Genomic DNA, 25,682 nt, shown 5'->3' with positions numbered 1-25,682 from the left:
ATATCACGGATTCTATCAATGATTTCTGCAGTCGTAATCTCCACAGGGCGTCCAGAAAGTTCAGCATCACTTGTGCCCATATGACCACTCCAAAAATTTTGAAACCACTTATAAACTGTTTTAATTGAAGGTGCAGAGTCACCGTAATGTTTATCAAGCTTCACATTAGTCTCCTGATGCGTTTGCCTTTCATAAAATAATCACCAAACGAAACTCTTCTTCGTCCATTTTTTGACTATCACTCGACTTCCTTGATTCACACGAATGCCAAACACAAATAAATAGACAAATATGGCTGAAACTTGGTGTGCGTTCTTTCCAAAGACGCAACTAACTACGCATAACTTCGATATACGCCGGTGGTGCCATCTCTCGGACTTTGCGTGGACTTTTCAAACGCCCCTCGAACAAAAATCAAAATGACAAGAACACCTTGACAGTTATCTAAACACATAAAATTATGAGTGAAGTACCTTGTTTCTGACTGTAAGCTCTGAACTGCAGTAATAAATCAACTGCCGTAATGCGAAAGCCAAGATGCACTGTAATAATAATTAATTATCCCAATGAAAAGTGAACTCTTTCATACTGTAAATGTTGGCAATCTGACTGCGACAATTTTGAACAGTATAAACTGCCTGAATATTTAACTTGGACATCTGACCTAGAGTAATTGGCTTTGCAGAATTTGATCACAAAAACTGTCTCTGAATAACATAAGTTGGCCCTGATCGAATAAATAAAAAAAAATCATAATATTTTCTCCTTACGTCTATTCTGCGCAAATCTGGATTACGTGTTGCTGTATTGCTCTGTCTTGGTTGCCGCTATTCTAAAGCTGCAAATTACTGTATCTGCACAGACACACTCGAAAGGTGCAATGAGTTCTCTGTTAATTGGAAATATTGAACTACATTTCGAACACACCAGGTTGGGCAATCAATTAAAAAGAATTGTAAGAGAAAGGTTGGTAAGAAAATGAAATATTCACATAAAATGACAACACTAACTTTTTTGTATACTGTGAAAAAGTGCCCCAGGCAGATTTTAAATTTGATGAACTTCTCAGTATCAACAAAATACTCTTTCCTATCTCTCAAATTTAGCAACGTTCAGTACAATAACCAAGTTAGTTCTATGACTCAGGAATATTTATAAAAAAAAGGTAACATGATTTTTATATTTACCAGACATTCCATTAGACTTCTTCCTTCAGAAATTGGTTTCATAATCATGTTGACTGAGGAAAATGATAAATTGAGACATTAAATTTGAATCTTAATATTTCCGCTGCTTCTTCACTCCAACACTGCTTAACAATATCACCTTAACTCTAACACAGCAATACTTTGACTGCCTCACTCTAACAAAGCTTAACATTGTCTGCTCCACTGCACCCTCGCGAAGCTCAAAGATACTCACTTCACTTCAGCAATACAGCTTACAGCGTCGCTGCTCGCTCCCAATCGAATCAGATACCGATAATGCAGATACCAAAATTATACGAGGGTGAGTCAAAAGAAAACCTTAAATATTTTTTAAATTATCATTTATTGCGCAGAAGTGATACAAAGCTGTATCACTTTTCAACATAATCTCCCCCCCCCCCCCGGTCAATGCAAGTCCTCCAGCGCTTACAAAGTGCATAAATTCCTTTAGAAAAAAATTCATTTGGTAGTCCGCGCAACCACTCGTACACCGCGTGGCGTACCTCTTCATCAGAACGGAACTTCTTTCCTCCCATTAGGTCTTTGAGTGGTCCAAACATATGGAAATCACTTGGAGATGAGGAGTGGCACCATTCCTTGCTCGCTCTCTTCGTTTCCGGTTGGTGGAAGTGAACCCAGGTTTCGTCCCCAGTAACGATTCTTGGAAGGAAGCCATCACCTTCTCGTTCAAAGCGCCGAAGAAGTTCTTATCAGGCATAAACACGTCGTTCTCTCGTTTCAGGAGTCTGCTGCCGTGGCACCCATCTTGCAGACACTTTGTGAAACTGGAGCACATCTTCCACAATGTGGTGTGCTGACACATGACTGATCTGTAAACAGGCTGCAATGTCATTCAGTGTCACTCAGCGGTTTCCCTTCACTACGGCTTCAACTGCTGCAATGTCCTGTGGAGTCACAACTCGTTGTGCCTGACCTGGACGAGGAGCATCTCCCACTGAAGTCACACCATTTGCGAACTTCCTACTCCATTCGTAGACTTGCTGCTGTGACAAACATGCATCACCGTACTGAACCTTCATTCGTCGACGAATTTCAATAGGTTTCACGCCTTCACTACGCAAAAACCGAATAACAGAACGCTGTTCTTTCCTGGTGCAAGTCGCAAGTGGGTCGGCCATCTTTATACTGATACTGAGAGGGTATGTGTACATCTGCAGTATGCTGCCACCTACAGGCCATTCTGCACGTTGTTTGTAGCACGCTTACCAACTTACAGCATAACGGAGCGAAATTTCGATTTGTTATTACAAATTTAAGGTTTTCCTTTGACTCACCCCCGTACCTAACACCTACAATCTTACACTGTGCCGGCCGAAGTGGCCGAGCGGTTCTAGGCGCTACAGTGTAGAACCGCGCGACCATTGCGGTCGCAGGTTCGAATCCTGCCTCGGGCTTGGTTGTGTGTGATGTCCTTAGGTTAGTTAGGTTTAATTACTTCTAAGTTCTAGGGGACTGATGACCTCAGAAGTTACGTCCCATAGTGCTCAGAGCCATTTCAACCATTTTGAATCTTACTCTGTGCAAATGAATCACTAATACAATAGTGCATCAGTATAAAAACTGTATGCTACTCTGATGCCACTGGACATAGTCCACGAGCGTGCTGAATCTTTTTAAGGGCCGGCCGAGGTGGACGAGCGGTTCTAGGCGCTACAGTCTGGAACCGCGCGACCGCTACTGTCGCAGGTTCGAATCCTGCCTAGGGCTTGGTTGTGTGTGATGTCCTTAGGTTAGTTAGGTTTAATTAGTTCTAAGTTCTAGGGTACTGATACCTTAGAAGTTGAGTCCCATAGTGCTCAGAGCCATTTGTTTCTTTTTAAGGCAGTGTGTAAGTTGTTGAGACCGGTAAGAGAGAGTGCGTTGTGCTGTCGTGTTGCAGAAGTGAGGCTGGCGGCTGGACGAACGATGTCGTCGGCCTCTGCAGCGGCGGAGACGTCCGACTCGGAGGAGGCAGAGATCGTGGAGGAGGAGGTGGGGGAGGAGAGCGACGGCGACGGCGGTGGGCCGGCGAGGGCGGAGGGGGGACCCGACGCGAGTGCTGACGTCAGCAGCAGCAGGCCGATGGAGGTCGCGCCGTCACAGCCCGGCTGGGCCGCTGTGGGTGAGTACATATGTACAGTCTCAGCTACAGTGTCTGCAGTGAGACCGAAAAGCGGGAGAGACAGGGGTGTGCAGTACGATGCGGTCTAGAACTCAGCAATGCTCATCATTGTAACACTTCCATCAGTGCAAGCTGTAAGTTCTCCCGACTGAGTTTTTACATATGTCTGGATCTATTTAGTTGTTTGGCGATAGGGATTTTAAGGGAGATGACTTACAATGGACTGTCTTGGACATAAAAGTAAGCGATGGACCTGCTGTTTCATAACGTGTCTGTAATTAACAGCAACCAGTTTGGTAGTTGCTCGTGATCAGCCATCATGTCCCGCAAGCGGTCTAGACGCTAAAATGCAACGTACCGAGGCAGGTCTGTTCAATTAGCTAACCATGCTGATCGTTAGTAAAATATTTTCTACATATCTACGTATATACTCCATTAGCCACCAAGCGGTGTGTGGCGGAGGGCACAATTCGCGCCAAAGTCATAATTGACCCCCCCCCCCCCCTTTCGTTCCATTCGCAGATCGCGCTAAGGAAAAACTACTGTCTGAACGCCTCAGTACGAGCTCTAATTTCCCTTATCTTTGAATGGTGATCATTAAGCGACTTGAAAGTTGGTGGCAATAATACACTACTGGCCATTAAAAATGCTACACCACGAAGATGACGTGCTACAGACGCGAAATTTAACCGACAGGAAGAAGATGCTGTGATATGAAAAAGATTATCTTTTCATAGCATTCACACAAGGATGGCACCGATGGCGACACCTACAGCGTGCTGACATGAGGAAAGTATCTAACCGATTTCTCAGACACAAACAGCAGTTGACCGGCGTTGCCTGATGAAACGTTGTTGTGATGCCTCGTGTAAGGAGGAGAAATGCGTACCATCACGTTTCCGACTGTGGTAAAGGTCGGATTGTAGCCTATCGCGATTGCGGTTTATCGTATCGCTACATGCTGCTCGCGTTGGTCGAGATCCAATGGCTGTTAGCAGAATATGGAATCGGTGGGTTCAGGAGGGTAATACGGAACGCCGTGCTGGATCCCAACGGCCTCGTGTCACTAGCAGTCGAGATGACAGGCATCTTATCTGCACGGCTGTAACGGATCGTGCAGCCACGTCTCGATGCCTGAGTCAGCAGATGGGGACGTTTGCAAGACAACAACCATCTGCACGAACAATTCGACGACGTTTGCAGCAGCATGGACTATCAGCTCGGAGACCGTGGTTGCGGTTACCCTGGACGCTGCATCACAGACAGGAGCGCCTGCGGTGGTGTACTCGACGACGAACCTGGGTGCACGAATGGCGAAACGTCATTTTTTCCGATGAATCAGGTTCTCTTTACACCATCATGATGGTGGCATCCGTGTTTGGCGACAACGCGGTGAACGCACATTGGAAGCGTGTATTCGTTATCGCCATACTGGCGTATCACCCGGCGTGATGGTATGGGGTGCCATTGGTTAGACGTCTCGGTCACCTATTGTTCGCATTGACGGCACTTTGAACAGTGGCCGTTAGATTTCAGATGTGTTACGACCCGTGCCTTTACCCTTCATTCGATCCCAGCGAAACCCTACATTTCAGCAGGATAATGCACGACCGCGCGTTGCAGGACCGGTACGGACCTTTCTGGATACTGCCGGCCGCGGTGGTCACGCGGTTCCAGGCGCGCAGTCCGGAACCGCGCGACTGCTACGATCGCAGGTTCGAATCCTGCCTCGGGCAAGGATGTGTGTGATGTCCTTAGTTTAGTTAGGTTTAAGTAGTTGTAAGTTCTAAGGGACTGATGACCACAGCTGTTAACTCCCATAGTGCTCAGAGCCATTTGAACCTTTCTGTATACAGAAAATGTTCGACTGCTGCCCTGGCCAGAACGTTGTCCAGATCTCTCACCAATTGAAAACCTGGTAAATGGTGGACGAGCAACTGTCCAGCGAGTGCAGCAAGGTGGAGGTTCTCTGATGTTTTGGGCTGGCATTATGTGGGGCCGACGTACACTGCTGGTGGTCATGGAAGGCTCCATAACGGCTGTACGATACGCGAATGCCATCTCCGACCAATAGTGCAGCCATATCGGCAGCATATTGGAGAGGCATTCGTCTTCATGGACGACAATTCGCGTTCCCATCGTGCTCATGTTGTGAATGACTTCCTTCAGGATAACGACATCGCTCGACTAAAGTGGCCAGCATGTTCTCCAGTCATTAACTCTATCGAACATTCCTGGATAGATTGAAAATGGTTGTTTATGGACGACGTGACCCACCAATCACTCTGAGGGATCTACGCAGAATCGCCGTTGAGAAGCGGGACAGTTTGGACCAACAGTGCCTTGATGATCTAGTCGATAGTGTGCCACGACGAAGATAGGCATGAATCAACGCAAGAGGACGAACGTAAAATAAAAAGCTGTAGACTTTGCCACCTGTGCCCAGCAGGGAACAGCATCAGACCGTCTGATGTTTTTCACAGCTGGGCACACGTGACAAAGGCGAGAACCTTTTTATTTTACTTTTGACTTGAACATAGATGCTCCAGATTCTGACCATTGCTTTTCAACAATGTAAGGCCGAAGTGGCCGTGCGGTTAAAGGCGCTACAGTCTGGAACCGCGTGACGGCTACGGTCGCAGGTTCGAATCCTGCCTCGGGCATGGATCTGTGTGATGTCCTTAGGTTAGTTAGGTTTAAGTAGTTCTAAGTTCTAGGGGACTGATGACCACAGCAGTTAAGTCCCATAGTGCTCAGAGCCATTTGAACCATTTTAATAATGTAAGTTTAGGATTTTACGATATTTCATTTTGGTGAAGACACTCCTAATAGGTGTCGAAACGTAGGTCAGGATATCTACTGTTTATGTGCAACCTGTTAGCTGTTTAATCCTACGTTCAAAAAAGATATTTTGAGGAATTATAGAAATTAAGGAAAAAACTTTATGCTTCTAGAGGAAACTCTACATATCACCTGACCGACTACATGAAAGTACCTGTGTAAATCTGAACAATGTACTGAATAATACAGAAAATGGACAATACTGCACATTAAATGTCTTCTGCCTCGTAAAGTATTCAGAATAGGACATATGTCCACGTGAAGTTTTTTATTTCAAATCAGCGTCGCTGTCATATCTGCAAACATTGACAGTTCGTCTTCGGGCATCTTGTATACAGGGCGAGTATTAATAAAACAGACAAACTGAAGGGCCGGCTTCCAAATGGAGGGAAAGAGGTCCTATGAACATATGTCCGGAAATGCATCGTTCCCACGGTAGATGACGCAAACGAATGACATATATTCATAGGACCCCTTTTCCTACATTTCCAGGCAGGCGTCTGTTCCTGCAGTTTGTCGGTTTTATTAGTGTTCGCCCTGCATAGATGAACTCGTTACAAATAACCACTTTTAAACGGTATGTTGCCAAAAAGTAGTTGATTGTGAAAAGTAAACAAGTGTGACCGTAATAGATGCAAGCTGGAAAAATGGAATTGACTTGTAATAATGATCTTGGTTGCAAGACTCGATTTTGAAAAGATGTAAAATCACAAGACTGTGACGCGAAGTACGACAACAGACATGAAGGAACTTCACGAGGTTCATTGAACGTTATAATAAAGAGACTGGTTCTTCGGCAGCAGTAAATCATCTTATGAACGAGCATTACACATTAGGAAGGTTCATGGACTACTTGAACACACTGCATTTACAACAGAAACGTTGTCTGCCGTCGTATCTAGAGTAAACACAAAAAATCACAAACGACAATACACACTTAGAAGTATAGAAACAAACAGAAAACAGTGGTGTGCGGAAAGTGCGCTGTGTAAAACATTAAAAATGCATAGTTCTGCAGAGAAACTAAAAATTAGCCTACAACTATCAGTGTAAAAAGAGCTGACCAAGAGTTTTTCTGATTCTTCTGATATATTATTTGCATTATGGTATACAACTTGTCAAATGTACTCATTTAGAAGTGAAATACATAATATTACATGGGAAATTGAAACCTGACAGATCATGAAAGAAACTGTCGTACTTCCGTTGGAGGCAATGTAGTGTTATGGAAGCTTCACTGCCCTTTTCTTAACCAATTTCGGCCTAATTTTATCCTGAGTAATGTATGTAAACACCGTAAATGTAAATGTGATTCAAAAAGTACTTGAAGTGAAGTGAAGCGCAGCTGGACAGCAAGAAACTCTTCAGCGCGCAATCACCGCAACGATAGTATCAGAGAATCTTTGAGTATCGACTCTTAAAAAAAAAAAGAAAGGCAACTGATTTATTAAAAAAAAGAGGAGTGTTGCTAAGCCGTCGCTCAGAACGTATTGTCACATTTAATGAAAATTGTTATTTCAGTGATAACACCAAGTGAAGTATGTGTAAGAGTTGCCAAACATTTATGTATGCAAATTTTCTGGAACTGAAGAATATAAATTGCCCTGGTCGATCTGTAGAACTTCTTCTCCCTGACGTTTCGTTCTCAACTACGGAGAACATCTTCCGAGGTTAGTCGACGACTCATCTCGGAAGATGTTCTGCGTAGTTGAGAACGAAACGTCAGGGAGAAGAAGTTCTACAGATCGACCACGGCAGTTTAGCCCGGAAGTGTTTACTGATGAAGACGCCGGCCGTGAAAGCCTACATGGGACGAAGAATATAAATATCTTCTATTTGGAAAGGGAAGTGAACTTCATTGTAGTCGCCGGCTGTCAATCGACAGAATTGTAAGTGTACAAAGTTCCCTAAAATACAGGAAAGGAAATGCATTCTCTATAGTTTCCATTCAATACGTAACAACCTCTCATCATTTCTTAATTGCAGTGATTTGGTTAGGTTCTTGTATAACAGTATGGTGCCGAAGTCTACTGACCAATTTTGGTGCAACACGACGTGTAGTTTGAAGGACGTTTGTGTGCCAAGCAATCTCCTTTTCTCACGGAAAGCAGATTGCTGTTTGATCTTACTTACTTACAACAGTGGTCCCTTAGCTTTGAAAAGCTACGAAAACTTGGGCTCAAAACTATCCGCAATACGGCCTAGTAACCAACACAATCGCATTTTAAATCATAAAGAACAATAACTTCCTCCAAATTATAATACGTCACCAACTGGTGCAGAAGCTGATCATTTAAGGTGGCAGCAACCAAAATACAGGTACCAGTTACAACTGACTGCTACGGTCGAAGGTTCGAATCCTGCCTCGGGCATGGATGTGTGTGATGTCCTTAGGTTAGTTTAAGTAGTTCTTAGTTCTAGGGGACTGATGACCACAGATGTTAAGTCCCATAGTGCTCAGAGCCATTTGAACCATTTGAACCAGTTACAACTTAAAGTAAAGTCTCAATCAAAAATCAATCTCTTTCTATCCAAACACATACATAAATATTCATATTATTGAGATAAAAGACATTTTATAGACAGCATGTTACGTTTTCCTTCTGGTCAACTAAGAAGCGTATCCCCGGAGTTTTGACACACATTATTTCAGTCTGTTTAAAATGTAAAATGTAAATGACAGTTGAAGCTATATTCTTGCTCTGCTCGTCTCTTAACCGCAACTACTCACTTTGTTGAAGGTTGGGTGGACCAGCTGACTGGGCAATGCTGTCGGAGTTAAATGCGCCGGTAAAGCTGTTGCTCCGTATTAATGTTGAGTCGATGTACGCGTGCAGTGCAGCATAAAGATTATCCATATTATCCTATTTGACTATAATTTACGCGGCTTGGCCTCCTATTCACGTGAAACGAAACCCAATGAAATTCTAGCAAACGCGGAAGAATACGTGGTGTAATGTTTACATCAGGTTTATGCAAAGACTTTGAAACACCCTGTATATGCAACAAGGTGTTGCAGTTTCTGTAAGATGAACTGTAGCTGAGCTTCATTATTCAGTAAACAGAGCTCTGTGAGAGTATTGAGCGCCAGCAGTAAATTCTGACGTTGTACTGTGATGTGTATGATGGAGACGAATAGCGTATTTTTGACAACACATGTTTGCTACTTGCTTAAATTCACTGTACCTAATGGCATGACAGTTTTAAGGTATGGGCAAAATAGACAGAGTTCCATTATACGAGTATGTATGTTAGTATGTGAAATGATGCGACGTAATATTTAATACTGAGAACTTGATAATGGGATTATTAGCAAGCAAATCAGATAGTTGGACTGCTGATGGGTCGTAATCTCTGTACTGATGTCATGATGCATTTGTATTGTGGCTTGAAATCAGACTTATCTGAGCTGATTACATTCCAGCGACGTAAATATATTGAATCTTGACGCCTTCTCAGAGTAATTTGTAGATAAAACCGTGTACATCGCTTTATATGTGAGAATTAAAATTAACGCCTATTTTCCTTAATTTCCTTTAATCTTAATTACAGCTCAGATAATGGCAATAGTCCTATATTAATCGCCGGTCGTGTTGGCTGTGCGGTTCTAGGCACTTCAGTCCGGAACCACGTGACTGCTACGGTCGCAGGTTCGAATCCTGCCTCGGGCATGGATAGGTGCGATGTCCTTAGTTTAGTTAGGTTTAAGAAGTTATAGGGGACTGATGACCTCAGATGTTGAGTCCCATAGTGCTCAGAGCCATTTGAACCATTTGAATCTATGTTAATCGATCTAGGCGGACTTACTTCCAAAACATTCATTATAATCAAGAACCCTCCAGAAAAATTTATTTCCTTCATTAGTAAGAAATTAGGAATGTGGGTAAGCTACTATGAACAGAATAGTAAACGCATTATCGTAGCCAAGATACATACGAAGCCCACGCCATTCTCCAGACGTAAACCGGGCCCGATGTTGCAAATAACGAAAACGTTGGGACGTCGGACCACATGACGTGTTTCGACCGAGTAGCCGTCCAGGATTTACGCTCCTGACACCATGTTTTACGTTTCTTTGCGTTCGTTGTCGTTAGTAATGGTTACTCTATAGCAGCCCGTCCACAAATATTCGCTTTATGGAGTTCTCGGCGGACAGTGTCGATAGATGCGTGGTCACGAAGATGGCTATTGAGCTTTGCAGTCACTTTAGCCGCCGTAGTTTAGTGTTTAGTGCTGTTTTCACACAGTCCTTGTTAACGCACGACGGTTTCTCTCGTTTAGTTTTGATTTGCGCCCACTATTAAGTTTACAAGATAATGTCTTTCCATGTTTTGTGTAAGCTGTTATAACTGCTGTAACAGTTGCTTTTGAAACATTAAATAAGTTCACTGTCTTCTACATCTACATCTACATACATACTCCGCAATCCACCATACGGTGCTTGGCGGAGGGTATCTCGTATGACAACTAGTATCTCTCGCTGTTCCATTCCCTATATGCCTCTGTACCAGCCGTAATCTCTCTTATCTTATCTTTGTGGCGGCAGTAAAATTGTACTGCAGTCAGCCTCAAACGCTGGTTCTCTAAATTTCCTCAGTAGCGATTCACGAAAAGAACACCTCCTTTCCTGTAGAGACTCCTACCCGAGTTCCTGAAGCATTTCCGTAACACTCGCGTGATGATCAAACCTACCATCTACATCTACATGACTACTCTGCAATTCACATTTAAGTGCTTGGCAGGGGGTTCATCGAACCACAATGATACTATCTCTCTACCATTCCACTCCCGAACAGCGCGCGGGAAAAACGAATACCTAAACCTTTCTGTTCGAGCTCTGATTTCTCTTATTTTATTTTGATAATCATTCCTACCTATCATTCGGAAGAGAAAGTTGGTGACTGAAATTTCCTAAATAGATCTCGCTGCGACGAAAAACGTCTTTGCTTTAATCTAGCAGTCCGCCTCTGAATTGCTTCTCTGTCCTCCCTCAATCGGACCTGATAGGGATCCCAAACGCTCGAGCAGTACTCACGAATAGGTCGTATTAGTGTTTTATAAGCGGTCTGCTTTACAGATGAACCTCATCTTCCCAAAATTCTACCAATGAACGGAAGACGACTATCCGCTTTCCCCACAACTGCCATTACATGCTAGTCTCACTTCATATCGCTCTGCAGTGTTACACCCAAATATTTAATCGACGTGACTGTGTCAAGCGCTACACTACTAATGGAGTATTCAAACATTACGGGATTCTTTTTCCTATTGATCTGCATTAATTTACATTTATCTATATTTAGAGTTAGCTGCCATTCTTTACACCAATCACAAATCCTGCCCAAGTCACATTGTATTCTCCTACAGTCACTCAACGACCACACCTTCCCGTACACCACAGCATCATCAGCAAACAGCCGCACATTGCTGTCCTCCCTATCCAAAAGATCATTTATGTAGATAGAAAACAACAGCAGACGTACCACACTTCCCTGGGGCACTCCAGATGATACCATCACCTCCGATGAACACTCCCTATCGAGGACAACGTACTGGGTTGTATTACTTAAGAAGTCTTAGAGACACTCACATATTTGCGAACCAATCGCATATGCTCGTACCTTAGGAGTCTGCAGTGGGGCACCGAGTCAAACGCTTTCCGGAAGTCAAGGAATATGGCATCCGTCTGATACACTTCACCCATGGTTCGCAAGATATCATGTGAAAAAAGGGAGAGTGCGTTTCGCAGGAGCGATGCATTCTACAGCCGTGCTGATGCATGAACAGCAACTTCTCTGTCTCAAGGAAATTCATTCTTGGTTACCGCTGCTCCCCCACCATCTGCCCTATTTGGAACTCTGTTATGTCTTTCATTGTACATCGACCTCGGCCTCTGACTGCCTCTGATGCCTAGTCCGTACTGAACACACACACTCTAGCGCGGCACCTGCTTTACAGGTGTTGGTTGACGGTCAAACACACCCGTCCCATTACCACCACTGTTCACATTATTTTGCCTATCTCCTGTGTGTAACCGTCAGTGATCGCTTCAGTGTGGACACACACTAAGCTCGAGCCCTTATGGGAATCGGCGAGATGCTGCGAGTAATGAAGCCAATGAGCAGGGACACTACACCCGTAGTGTGTGGCTCAGTTGTGCATTTGGATCTGGCTGGAGGGGTACGGTTGCGGCGACCACTTTGTCTGGAGCGCGAAGTGATCAGCGTGACTGCCTTTGTCAGCAGGAGACCTGGCTTCGAATAGCGCTCAAGCACAAATTTCCAACTTGTCCCACTGATGTAAATCAGTGCCCACCAGCAACTAATCTGTTTAATTCCTTTGTGTCTTAAAGACATACGGCTCCCATTTCCACCTGGCATGGTCATTTTTGCCAACTGTTCAACAAACTCGAAACAGATCCACTAACTCTGCACTCTCCAGAACTGCCCACAACTTCTGAGGGGCCTTTTTACTTTCTGCGGGCTTGTGACCTCATCTCTGTGGCGTCAGATAAATCATATGATATTATCACTAAGTATTTCGAGTACTTCCATATCTGAAGACGAGAAATTTGTTAACATCGAGTATAGATTTAAGTCTCAGGAAGTCGTTTCTGAAAGTACACTCCTGGAAATTGTAATAAGAACACAGTGAATTCATTGTCCCAGGAAGGGGAAACTTTATTGACACATTCCTGGGGTCAGATACATCACATGATCACACTGACAGAACCACAGGCACATAGACACAGGCAACAGAGCATGCACAATGTCGGCACTAGTACAGTGTATATCCACCTTTCGCAGCAATGCAGGCTGCTATTCTCCCATGGAGACGATCGTAGAGATGCTGGATGTAGTCCTGTGGAACGGCTTGCCATGCCATTTCCACCTGGCGCCTCAGTTGGACTAGCGTTCGTGCTGGACGTGCAGACCGCATGAGACGACGCTTCATCCAGTCCCAAACATGCTCAATGGGGGACAGATCCGGAGATCTTGCTGGCCAGGGTAGTTGACTTACACCTTCTAGAGCACGTTGGGTGGCACGGGATACATGCGGACGTGCATTGTCCTGTTGGAACTGCAAGTTCCCTTGCCGGTCTAGGAATGGTAGAACGATGGGTTCGATGACGGTTTGGATGTACCGTGCACTATTCAGTGTCCCCTCGACGATCACCAGAGGTGTACGGCCAGTGTAGGAGATCGCTCCCCACACCATGATGCCGGGTGTTGGCCCTGTGTGCCTCGGTCGTATGCAGTCCTGATTGTGGCGCTCACCTGCACGGCGCCAAACACGCATACGACCATCATTGGCACCAAGGCAGAAGCGACTCTCATCGCTGAAGACGACACGTCTCCACTCGTCCCTCCATTCACGCCTGTCGCGACACCACTGGAGGCGGGCTGCACGATGTTGGGGCGTGAGCGGAAGACGGCCTAACGGTATGCGGGACCGTAGCCCAGCTTCATGGAGACGGTTGCGAATGGTCCTCTCCGATACCCCAGGAGCAACAGTGTCCCTAATTTGCTGGGAAGTGGCGGTGCGGTCCCCTACGGCACTGCGTAGGATCCTACGGTCTTGGCGTGCATCCGTGCGTCGCTGCGGTCCGGTCCCAGGTCGACGGGCACGTGCACCTTCCGCCGACCACTGGCGACAACATCTATGTACTGTGGAGACCTCACGCCCCACGTGTTGAGCAATTCGGCGGTACGTCCACCCGGCCTCCCGCATGCCCACTATACGCCCTCGCTCAATGTCCGTCAACTGCACATACGGTTCACGTCCACGCTGTCGCGGCATGCTACCAGTGTTAAAGAGTGCGATGGAGCTCCGTATGCCACGGCAAATTGGCTGACACTGACGGCGGCGGTGCACAAATACTGCGCAGCTAGCGCCATTCGACGGCCAACACCGCGGTTCCTGGTGTGTCCGCTGTGATCATTGCTTGTACAGCCCTCTCGCAGTGTCCGGAGCAAGTATGGTGGGTCTGACACACCAGTGTCAATGTGTTCTTTTTTCCATTTCCAGGAGTGTATTTGTATGGAGTGTAGCCATGTGTGGAAGTCAAACATGGACGAGAAATTGTTTGGACAAGAAGAGAGTAGAAGCTTTCTAAATGTGGTGCTACAGAAAAATGCTGTAGATCCCATAACCATGAGGAGGTATTGAGTGGAAGTTTGCGGCACAATTTGACTAGAAGAACGGACCTGTTGGTAGGACTTGTTCTGAGGCATCAAGGGATCACAAATTTAGTGTTGGAGGGCAGCGTGGAAGGGCAAAAATCGTAGAGGGAGACCAAGAGATGAATACACTAAGCAGATTCAGAAGGATGTAGGTTGCAGTAGGTACTGGGAGATGAAGAAGCTTGCACAGGATAGAGTAGCATGGAGAGCTGCATTGCCGGCCGCAGTGACCGCGCGGTTCTACGCGCTACAGTCCGAAACCCAGCGACCGCTACGGTCGCAGGTTCGAATCCTGCCTAAGGCATGGATGTGTGTGATGTCCTTTGGTTAGTTACGTTTAAGTAGTTCTAAGTTCTAGGGGACTGATGACCTCAGATGTTAAGTCACATAGTGCTCAGAGCCATTTGAACCATTTTGAACAGATGATGTTGAGGATGACGATGATCTGTTTGTTTGGCCTCAACTGCGCGGTCATCAGCGCTCGTAGAAAGTCCCAATGTTTACACGGCCCAATTGAGCCACTGTCACGGGTGATGATGACGACGATGATGAAGATGAAATGATAATACAAACACCCAGTCCCCGGGCACGAGAAAATCCCCAACCCAGCCGGGAATCGAACCAAGGACCCTCTAATATTATTGGATTTCAGATACTTTGCATATGAGATATTTGTCATAACAGAAAAGGGCAGCCACCGAGTTTTAGTTCGTAAAAATGCTAAGCTTCACAGCGCGAGAGTAAAGAGAAGAAATATTTTTTCATGGTGTGCCTAAACCAAGACGCACGTCCAGCGTTTAAATACTTTAAAATAAACACTGTGACCCGCTGGGCGCACATATTTAAAACCATTGCCGCAGCGCTTGATAGCAAGAAGCTGCGAAACAGAAGAAAGAACAAACTATCTGTAGTTAAGGAATATTTTATAGACTTCATTACCCTTGTACTTTTGGTCGCCGACATGTTAAAACGTACTACATATCATTGCTACAAGTTCTATTTTTATTTTGTGTAAAATTATGTGAAACGACGAACAGAGGTTTCGGTAACTCGGGTGAAGATATAATGTACTTACGCGCACGCAAGGGCATGTAATTTTAAAAAGGAACGGACTGACACAGCAGGGATTATTGGACTGCGCCATGTACAAAAGAAATATCAGATGTAAGTCATGTATTCATTGTATAGTAATCAATGTCTAGAAGTTTGAAGCCATTTTTTTTTAGCTGCGCGGGATTAGCCGAGCGGTCCGACGCGGTGCAGTCATGGGCTGTGCGGCTTATTCCGGCGGAGGTTCGAGTCCTCCCTTGGGTGTGTGTGTGTATGTCCTTAGGATAATTTAGGTTAAGTAGTGTGTAAGCTTAGGGACTGATGACCTTGGCAGTTAAGTCCCTTTTCACACACATTTGAACATTTTTCAAAGCCACTTTTAAAAATATATATTAATATTTTACGATGCAGTAATTTTCTTCTTATTCTTTTCTTTCACTAACCAAAATTGATGTTCAAATTGTATCTGAACTTTGTTACAGGTTCGCTCTATATCGCGGTGTCTAGATTGTATTTGGCAGACCACTAATATGTTCAACTTCCGATCTGTTAATCTTTCTGTTACTAAATTCCACTTATTTGCTTTCATTTCCATTTTTATATTCAAATAGGTCCCTTAGGTACTATCATCTAAGAATCTGATTGGGTGAAGGCAATCCGGGTCAAAAGGTCAATAAAGAAAACTCCTTCGCGTAATCAGCCTGTATGTCTCCTGAAGACAATCGAGAACCGACGCATCGGTGATCTATTAATAGTCTCTCTATCTTTCCAAGTCGTACTGAAAACCGGCTACACAGGATCGCCGTAAGTATGCAATCTAGTGTTAGGTTGCATTTTGCCAGTAAATATTACCAACCAACAGTGACAGCATTACTATTATTATTAGTACTATTTCTTATACGGATTAGCAAGTTCCTGAAGCCATAACCCCATGATTCAGAGGCAGAAACGCTAGCCGCTACAACGCGAGCTGTGGACATATATATATCTATTTTCGTTATTGTATGCTTTTATTCCCATGTTAACCCAGTACAATCAATATACTGCACGGATGAATACCGTGTTAAAAGAAATGATGATCTGTCACGGTCACTGATACTATTTTGATCCACTGAGACATACGGAAATTGCCATTCGAGTCAAAGGAAATTGTGGAAGTTGTTGTTGTTGTTGTTGTTGTGGTCTTCAGTCCTGAGACTGGTCTGATGCAGCTCTCCATGCAACCCTCTCCTGTGCAAGCTTCTTCATCTCCCAGTACATATTGCAACCTACATCCTTCTGAATCTGCTCAGTGTATTCATCTCTTTGCCCTACATGCTGCCCTCCAACGCTAAATTTGTGATCCCTCAGAACATGTCCTACCAACCGGTCCCTTCTTTTTGTCAAGTTGTGCCACAAACTCCTCTTCTCCCCAATTCTATACCTCCTCATTAGTTATGTGATCTACCCATCTAATCTTCAGCATTCCTTTGTAGCACCACATTTCGAAAGCTTCTATTCTCTTCTTGTCCAAACTACTTATCGTCCACGTTTCACTTCCATACATGGCTACACTCCATACAAATACTTTCAGAAACGACTTCCTGACAATTAAATTTACACTCAATGTTGACCAATTTCTCTTCTTCAGATACGCTTTCCTTGTCATTGCCAGTCTACATTTTATAACTTCGACCATCATCAGTTATTTTGCTCCCCAAATAGCAAAACTCCTTTACTACTTTACGTGTCTCATTCCTAATCTAATTCCCTCAGCATCACCCGACTTAATTCGACTACATTCCATTATCCTCGTTTTGATTTTGTTGATGTTCATCTCATATCCTCCTTTCAAGACACTTTCCATTCCGTTCAGCTCCTCTTCCAGGTCCTTTGTTGTCTCTGACAGAATTCTCCACGGATTTTAATACCTACTCCAAATTTTTCTTTTGTTTCCTTTACTGCTTGCTGAATATACAGATTGAATAACGTCGGGGAGACGCTACAACCATGTCTCACTCCCTTCTCATGCCCCTCGACTCTTATAACTGCCATCTGGTTTCTGTACAAATTGTAAATAGCCTTTCGCTTCCTGTATTTTACCCCTGCCACCTTTAGAATTTGAAAGAAAGTATTCCAGTCAACATTGTCAAAAGCTTTCTCTGAGTCTACAAATGCTGGAAATGTAGGTTTGCCTTTACTTAATCTTTCTTCTAAGTCGTACCGCCAGTTTCACTGACCTAATACCCATTACAACACCGTTGTTGTCTAGTTCATGGAATATCGTGAAACGATAAAGGAACGCCATACACGCTATACGTCGACTGAAAGTATCTCTCCGTAAAGTATGGCTGACAATACGTACGAATCTCACTATTTACAATTATTGTCGACGCGTGTCACATGCTGTGGCAAGGGCCTGTCGTCGGGTATATCGGTCGCCTGGTGAAAGTCTTTTTAGGTGACGCCAATTCGGTGACTTGCGTGTCGATGGGGAAGACATGATGATGATGATAACACAACATCGAGTCGCTGAGCAGCGAAAATATTCGTCCCAGCAGGGAATCGAACACAGGTCCCTTGGCATGACAGTCCGTCGCGCTGACCACGTTTTATTTTTTATTCTATTTTTGTTTTTTATTTTTTAATTTTTTACTTTATTTATTTATGTTTTTTTTGCATTTTATTCGTTGTTGATTGTTGTGTTTCGTCGTTGCGGACGTCGCATGACATTTATCCGTGAAAGTCTTTTGTTGATCCTTCCACACAGTTTTTTTTTATTACAGAAGCCAACCAGCTCTCTGATCGAACACGCTGAGCTACCGTGCCAGCACCACCCAGCTATCGGGACAGACCGACATCCTGTAACCGTACGAGAGATGATTACTTTAGTATTAGTACCATCTGCTATATCGCATCACGGTTCGTATCCACCGTTAAACTCATCACACAGTTAATGTCGCAACGTCGCTAAAACAGCTCTGCTTTTACTGCGCTCTAACGGCTTTTGGTGGAGATAATCAGTGTACCGTATAAATCTTTACCGTGTAGCGACGCAGGCTTTTATAGCCGACAGAATGTTGCCACGCGAATTTGCTGTCAAAATTTGCTTCTCCGAACAAGCGTGTTGATAATCACGTATTCTCGTCTGTGATGCAATAGTGGTGTTACGTTCAGGCTCGTCCCAGCCGACTCGATATAGCCTGCGGGAACCGGGTTTACGACTTCGAAAAGCTAGTTAGAAATGCGCCAGAATGAGCAGAACAAATTTGTATCACAGCGAAGAGCTACTCGATTTGCAGTGATATATAAGGATAATATTAGGGACAAACTTTACCGCAGCCACTCCAGACACAGAGCCTACAGACGAGTGAACAGACATGGTTTATACCCCCGTAAAGCCTGGTGTCAAGAACACAGTACATGGTTATTGGAACACTGGTCCCAGGTTATGTTCACGGACAAATCCAGGTATAGTCTGAACAGTGATTCTCTACATCTACATGTACATCTGTACTCCGCAAGTCACCTGACGGTGTGTGGCGGAGGGTACCTTGACTACCTCTATCGGTTCTCCTATTCCAGTCTCGTATTGTTCGTGGAACGAAAGATTGTCGGTATGCCTCTGTGTGGGCTCTAATCGCTCTGATTTTATCCTCATGGTCTCTTCACGAGATATACGTAGGAGGGAGCAGTACACTGCTCGACTCCTTGGTGAAGGTATGTTGTCGAAACTTCAACAAAAGCCCGTACCGAGCTACTGAGGGCCTCTCCTGCAGAGTCTTCCACCGTAGTTTATCTATCATCTCCGTTACGCTTTCGGGGTTACTAAGTGATCCTATAACGAAGCGCGCTGCTCTCCGTTGCATCTTCTCCACCTCACCTATCAACCCTATCTGGTACGGATCCCACACTGGTGAGCAGTATTCAAGCAGTGGGCGAACAAGCGTACTGTAACCTACTTCCTTTGTTTTCGGATTGCATTTCCTTAGGATTCTTCCAATGAATCTCACTCTGGCATCTGCTTTACCGACGATCAACTTTATATGGTCATTCCATTTTAAATCACTCCTAATGCGTACTCCCAGATAATTTATGGAATTAACTGCTTCCACTTGCTGACCTGCTATAAGGTAGCTAAATGATAAGGGACCTATCTTTCTATGTATTCACATCACATTACACTTGTCTACATTGAGATTCAATTGCCATTCCGTGCACCATGCGTCAATTCGTTACAGATCCTCCTCCATTTCACTACAATTTTCCATTCTTACAACCTCTCGATATACCACAGCATCATCCGCAAAAAGCCTCAGTGAACTTCCTATGTTTTCCACGAGGTCATTTATACATATTGTGAATAGCAACGGTCGTACGACACTCCCCTGCGCCACACCTGAAATCACTCTTACTTCGGAAGGCTTCTCTCCGTTGAGAATGACATGCTGATATATAGGAACTCTTCAATCCAATCACACAATTGGTCTGATACTCCATATGCTCTTACTTTGTTCATTAAACGAAACTGTATCAAACGCGTTGCGGAAGTCAGAAACACGGCACCTTCTTGGGAACCCGTGTCTATGGCCCTCTGAGTCTCGTGGACGAATAGCACAACCTGGGTTTCACACGATCTTCTTATTCGAAACCCAGAAAAGTCATTATACTCGAACATAATACGTGTTTCAAAATACTACAACTGATCGACGTTAGAGATATAGGTCTATAGTTCTGCACATCTGTTCGACGTCCCTTCTCGAAAACGGGGATGACTTGTGCCCTTTTCCAATATTTTGGAACGCTACGCTCTTCTAGAGACCTACGGTACACCGCTGCAAGAAGCGGGGCAAGTTCCTTTGCGTACTCTGTGTAAAATCCAACTAGTATCCCATCAGGTCCAGAGACCTTTCCTTTTTTGGGCGATTTTATTTTTTTCTCTATCCCTCTGTCATCTATTTCGATATCTACCATTTTGTCATCTGTGTGACAATCTAGAGAAGGAACTACAGTGCAGTCTTTCTCTGTGAAACAGCTTTGGAAGAAGACATTTAGTATTTCGGCCTTTAGTCTGTCATCCTCTGTTCCAGTACCATTTTGGTCACAGAATGTCTGGAAATTTTGTTTCGATCGACGTACCTCATTGGTCATAAGACAAAAATTTCTTACGATTTTCTGCCAAATCAGTGCACAGAACTTTACTTTCGAATTCATTGAACGCCTCTCGCATAGCCCTCCTCACACTACATTTCGCTTCGTGTAATTTTTGTTTGTCTGCAAGGCTTTGGCTATGTTTATGTTTGCTGTGAAGTTCCCTTTGCTTCCGTAGCAGAATTCTAACTCAGTTGTTGTACCACGGTGGCTCTTTTCATTCTATTACGATCTTGGCACATACTCATCTAATGCATTTTGTACGATGGTTTTCATCTAGCGTGAACCAGGAACCAGATACCAACCGCTTAATGTCCTTTAAAGGGACCTGTATGGACACGTAACGTGTATCCACAGGACATGTGGCCTGTAGTTGAAGAAGTGTCATGATGACCTCTCCATTGGCAAAAGATTCCGGAATAGTCCCCCATTCGCATCTCCGGGAGGGGACTGCCAAGGGGGAGGTTACCATGAGAAAGAGATTGAATAATCAACGAAAGGATAATGTTCGATGAGTCGGAGCGTGGAATGTCAGAAGCTTGAACGTGGTAGGGAAACTAGAAACTCTGAAAAGGGAAATGCAAAGGCTCAATCTACACTCCTGGAAATGGAAAAAAGAACACATTGACACCGGTGTGTCAGACCCACCATACTTGCTCCGGACACTGCGAGAGGGCTGTACAAGCAATGATTACACGCACGGCACAGCGGACACACCAGGAACCGCGGTGTTGGCCGTCGAATGGCGTTAGCTGCGCAGCATTTGTGCACCGCCGCCGTCAGTTTCAGCCAGTTTGCCGTTGCATACGGAGCTCCATCGCACTCTTTAACACTGGTAGCATGCCGCGACAGCGTGGACGTGAACCGTATGTGCAGTTGACGGACTTTGAGCGAGGGCGTATAGTGGGCATGCAGTAGGCCGGGTGGACGTACCGCCGAATTGCTCAACATGTGGGGCGTGAGGTCTCCACAGTACATCGATGTTGTCGCCAGTGGTCGGCGGAAGGTGCACGTGCCCGTCGACCTGGGACCGGACCGCAGCGACGCACGGATGCACGCCATAACCGTAGGATCCTACGCAGTGCCGTAGGGGACCGCACCGCCACTTCCCAGCAAATTAGGGACACTGTTGCTCTCGGGGTATCGGCGAGGACCATTCGCAACCGTCTCCATGAAGCTGGGCTACGGTCCCGCACACCGTTAAGCCGTCTTCCGCTCACGCCCCAACATCGTGCAGCCCGCCTCCAGTGGTGTCGCGACAGGCGTGAATGGAGGGACGAATGGAGACGTGTCGTCTTCAGCGATGAGAGTCGCTTCTGTCTTGGTGCCAATGATGGTCGTATGCGTGTTTGGCGCCGTGCAGGTGAGCGCCACAATCAGGAGTGCATACGACCGAGGCACACAGGGCCAACACCCGGCATCATGGTGTGGGGAGCGATCTCCTACACTGGCCGTACACCTCTGGTGATCGTCGAGGGGACACTGAATAGTGCACGGTACATCCAAACCGTCATCGAACCCATCGTTCTACCAACAGGACAGTGCACGTCCGCATGTATCCCGTGCCACCCAACGTGCTCTAGAAGGTGTAAGTCAACTACCCTGGCCAGCAAGATCTCCGGATCTGTCCCCCATTGAGCATGTTTGGGACTGGATGAAGCGTCGTCTCACGCGATCTGCACGTCCAGCACGAACGCTGGTCCAACTGAGGCGCCAGGTGGAAATGGCATGGCAAGCCGTTCCATAGGACTACATCCAGCATCTCTACGATCGTCTCCATGGGAGAATAGCAGCCTGCATTGCTGCGAAAGGTGGATATACACTGTACTAGTGCCGACATTGTGCATGCTCTGTTGCCTGTGTCTATGTGCCTGTGGTTCTGTCAGTGTGATCATGTGATGTATCTGACCCCAGGAATGTGTCAATAAAGTCCCCTTCCTGGGACAATGAATTCACGGTGTTCTTATTTCAATTTCCAGGAGTGTAGATATAGTAGGGGTCAGTGAAGTGAAGTGGAAGGAAGACAAGGATTTCTGGTCAGATGAGTATCGGGTAATATCAACAGCAGCAGCAAATGGTATAACAGGTGTAGGATTTGTTATGAATAGGAAGGTAGGGCAGAGGGTGTGTTACTGTGAACAGTTCAGTGACCGGGTTGTTCTAATCAGAATCGACAGCAGACCAACACCGACAACGATAGTTCAGGTATACATGCCGACGTAGCAAGCTGAAGATGAACAGCTAGAGAAAGTGTATGAGGATATTGAAAGGGTAATGCAATATCTAAAGGGGGACGAAAATCAGAATACATTGAAAGCCTCTATGAGGGTGAAGATTTGTCTCATGTGATAGAAGAAGAAAAAGGAGTTGATTTAGTAGAGATAGGGGATCCAGAATTAGAATCGGTATTTAGAAGAGCTTTGGAGGACTTACGGTCAAATAAGGCAGAAGAGCTAGATAACATTCCATCAGAATTTCTAAAATCGTTAGGGGAAGTGGCAACAAAACGACTATTCACTTTGGTGTGTAGAATATATGAGCCTGGCGACATACCATCTGACTTTCGGAAAAGCATCATCCACACAATTCCGAAGACGGCAAGAGCTGACAAGTGCGAGAATTATCGCTCAATCAGCTTAACAGCCCATGCATCGAAGCTGCTTACAAGAATAATATACAGAAGAATGGAAAAGAAAATTGAGAATGTGATAGCTGACGATGAGTTTGGCTTTAGGAAAAGTAAAGGCACGAGAGAGGCTAATAATGGAAGCAAGGCTAAAGAAAAATCAAGACACGTTCATAGGATTTGCGTGAATGTAATCAGATGTTAGTTTTAGTATAATATATTTGTCCAATGAATGCCTGTTTATCATCTGCATTTCTTCTTGGTGTAGCAGTTTTAATGGCCAGTAGTGTAGCCCTTAACCCGCCCGAAGTGTTGAGTGCTACTGACACGGGATTTCAAATCAATACCGTATTTCTGTATTCCCGGAAGGCTTTCGACAGTATATCACACAAGGAGCTTATGGAATGTCGTGTCAGTTATGTGACTGGTTTCGTGATTTCCTGTCACAGAGGTCACAGTTCGTAGTAACTGACGGAAAGCCATCGACTAGAACAGAAGTGATTTCTGGCCTTCCCCAGGGTAGCGTTATAGGCCCTTTGCTGTTCCTTTTCTGTATAAACGATTTGGAAGAGAATCTTGGCAGCCGACTTAGGATGTTTGAAGAACTTATTTTCTGGACAACCCTCGTACAACACACACTGAAGAGCCAGCGCGTGGTCTATGGCAACTTGCCACGGTTCGCACGGCCTCCCACGGCAGAGGTACGAGTCCTCCCTCGGATATGGGTATGTGTGTGTTGTCCTTAGCGCAAGTTAGTTTAAGTTACATTAAATAGTGTGTAAGCCTAGGGACCGGTGGTTCAAATGGTTCAAAAGGCTCTGAGCACTATGGGACTTAACATCTGTGGTCATCAGTCCCCTAGAACTTAGAACTACTTAAACGTAACTAACCTAAGGACATTACACACATCCATGCCCAAGGCAGGATTCGAACCTGCGACCGAGGCGGTCACGCGGTTCCAGACTGAAGGGCCTAGAGCCGCACGGCCACACCGGCCGGCTAGGGACCAATGATCATAGCAGTTGGTCTCTCAGGAACTTAACAAATTTGCAAGAAATGTTTACGGTAGAGCCAAAGAAAATGGTACACCTGCATAGTATCGTGTAGGGAACCCGCGAGCACGCAGAAGTGCCACAGCACGACCTGGCATGGGCTCAACTAATATCTGAAGTAGTGCCAGAGGGAACCATGAATCGTGCAGGGTTGTCCGTAAATCTGTAAGAGTACGAGGGGTTGGAGATATCTTCTGAACAGCACGTTGCAAGGCATCACAGATATGCTCAGTAATGCTTATGTCTGGGAAGTTTGGTGGTGAGCGCAAATGTTTAAACTCAGAAGAGTGTTCCTGGAGCCACTCTGTAGCATTGTCGTCTTGGAACTTCCCAAGTCCGACGGAATGCACAATGGACATGAATGGATGCAGGTGATCAGAGGGGACGCTTAAGTACATGTCACATGTCAAAGTCGTGTCTAGACGTATCAGGAGTCCCATAGCACACCAACTGCATGCCCCCCACACCATTACAGAGACTCCACCAGCTTGAACAGTCCCCTGCTGACATGCCGTGTGCATGGATTCATGACGCTGTCTCCATACCCGTACACGTCCATCCACTCGATACAATTTGAAACAACACTCGTGCGACCAGGCAACATGTCTCCAGTTATCAACAGTCCATTGTTGGTGTTTACAGAACCATGCGAGGCGTAAATCTTTGTGTTGTGCAGTCATCAAGGGTACAAGAGTGGTCCTTCGGCTCCGAAAGATCGTATCGATAATGTTGCGTTGAATGGTTCGCACGTTGACACTTGTTAGTTGCCCAGCAGTGAAATCTGCAGCTTTTTGTAGAATGGTTGCACTTCTGGGGCGTTAAACGATTCTCTTCAGTCGTCCTCGGTTCTGTTCTTGCACTATCTTTTTCCGACCGTAGAATTGTCGGAGACTTGATGCTTTACGAGATTCCTGATATTCACGGTACACTCGTGAAATGGTCGTACGGGAAAATGCCCACTTCATCGCTACCTCGGAGATGCTACGTCCCATCGCTCGTGTGCCGACTATAACACCACGTTCAAACTGACATAATCTTGATTATCTGCCGCTGTAGCAGCACTAACCGATCTAACAACTGTGCCAGAATTTTGTTGTCTTGCTGGCCGGAGTGGCCGAGCGGTTCTAGGCGCTACAGTCTGGAACCGGGCGACCGCTGCGGTCGCAGGTTCGAATCCTGCCTCGGTCATGGACGTGTGTGATGTCCTTAGGTTAGTTAGGTCTAAGTTGTTCTAAGTTCTACTGGACAGATGAAGTTATGTCGCATAGAGCTCAGAGCCATTTGTTGTCTTATATAGGCGTTGCCTGTTTAGATATCTCTGTTTTTGAATACGCATGCCTGTACCAGTTTCTCTGGCGCTGCAGCATATCTTTCATAGCAATTTTCCTTTCTTGTGAATATAGGAAGGTAATAAGACTTCCCGCTTAGGGAGAGGCACTCTGGTACACAGAGGACTGATGGTCTGACCTC

The 25,682-nt window shown here is 45.3% G+C and overlaps 1 protein-coding gene across 1 annotated transcript in view; it reads left to right on the top strand.

Annotated features, from left to right (window-relative positions):
• The window catches only part of LOC126293450 (uncharacterized), an 807,495-nt gene that overhangs the window by 204,021 nt on the left and 577,792 nt on the right, over nucleotides 1-25,682 (top strand). Inside the window, exon 3 of the mRNA XM_049986682.1 lies at nucleotides 3,109-3,330. Coding sequence (XP_049842639.1) covers nucleotides 3,135-3,330 — 196 coding nt within the window. The 5' untranslated portion in view covers nucleotides 3,109-3,134. The remainder of the gene's footprint in view (nucleotides 1-3,108; nucleotides 3,331-25,682) is intronic.

Source organism: Schistocerca gregaria, chromosome 10, assembly GCF_023897955.1.
Source record: "Schistocerca gregaria isolate iqSchGreg1 chromosome 10, iqSchGreg1.2, whole genome shotgun sequence".
NCBI lineage: Eukaryota > Metazoa > Arthropoda > Insecta > Orthoptera > Acrididae > Schistocerca > Schistocerca gregaria.
Note: the sequence above shows the minus strand (reverse complement) of the source record. Positions and strands in the feature narration are given on the sequence as shown.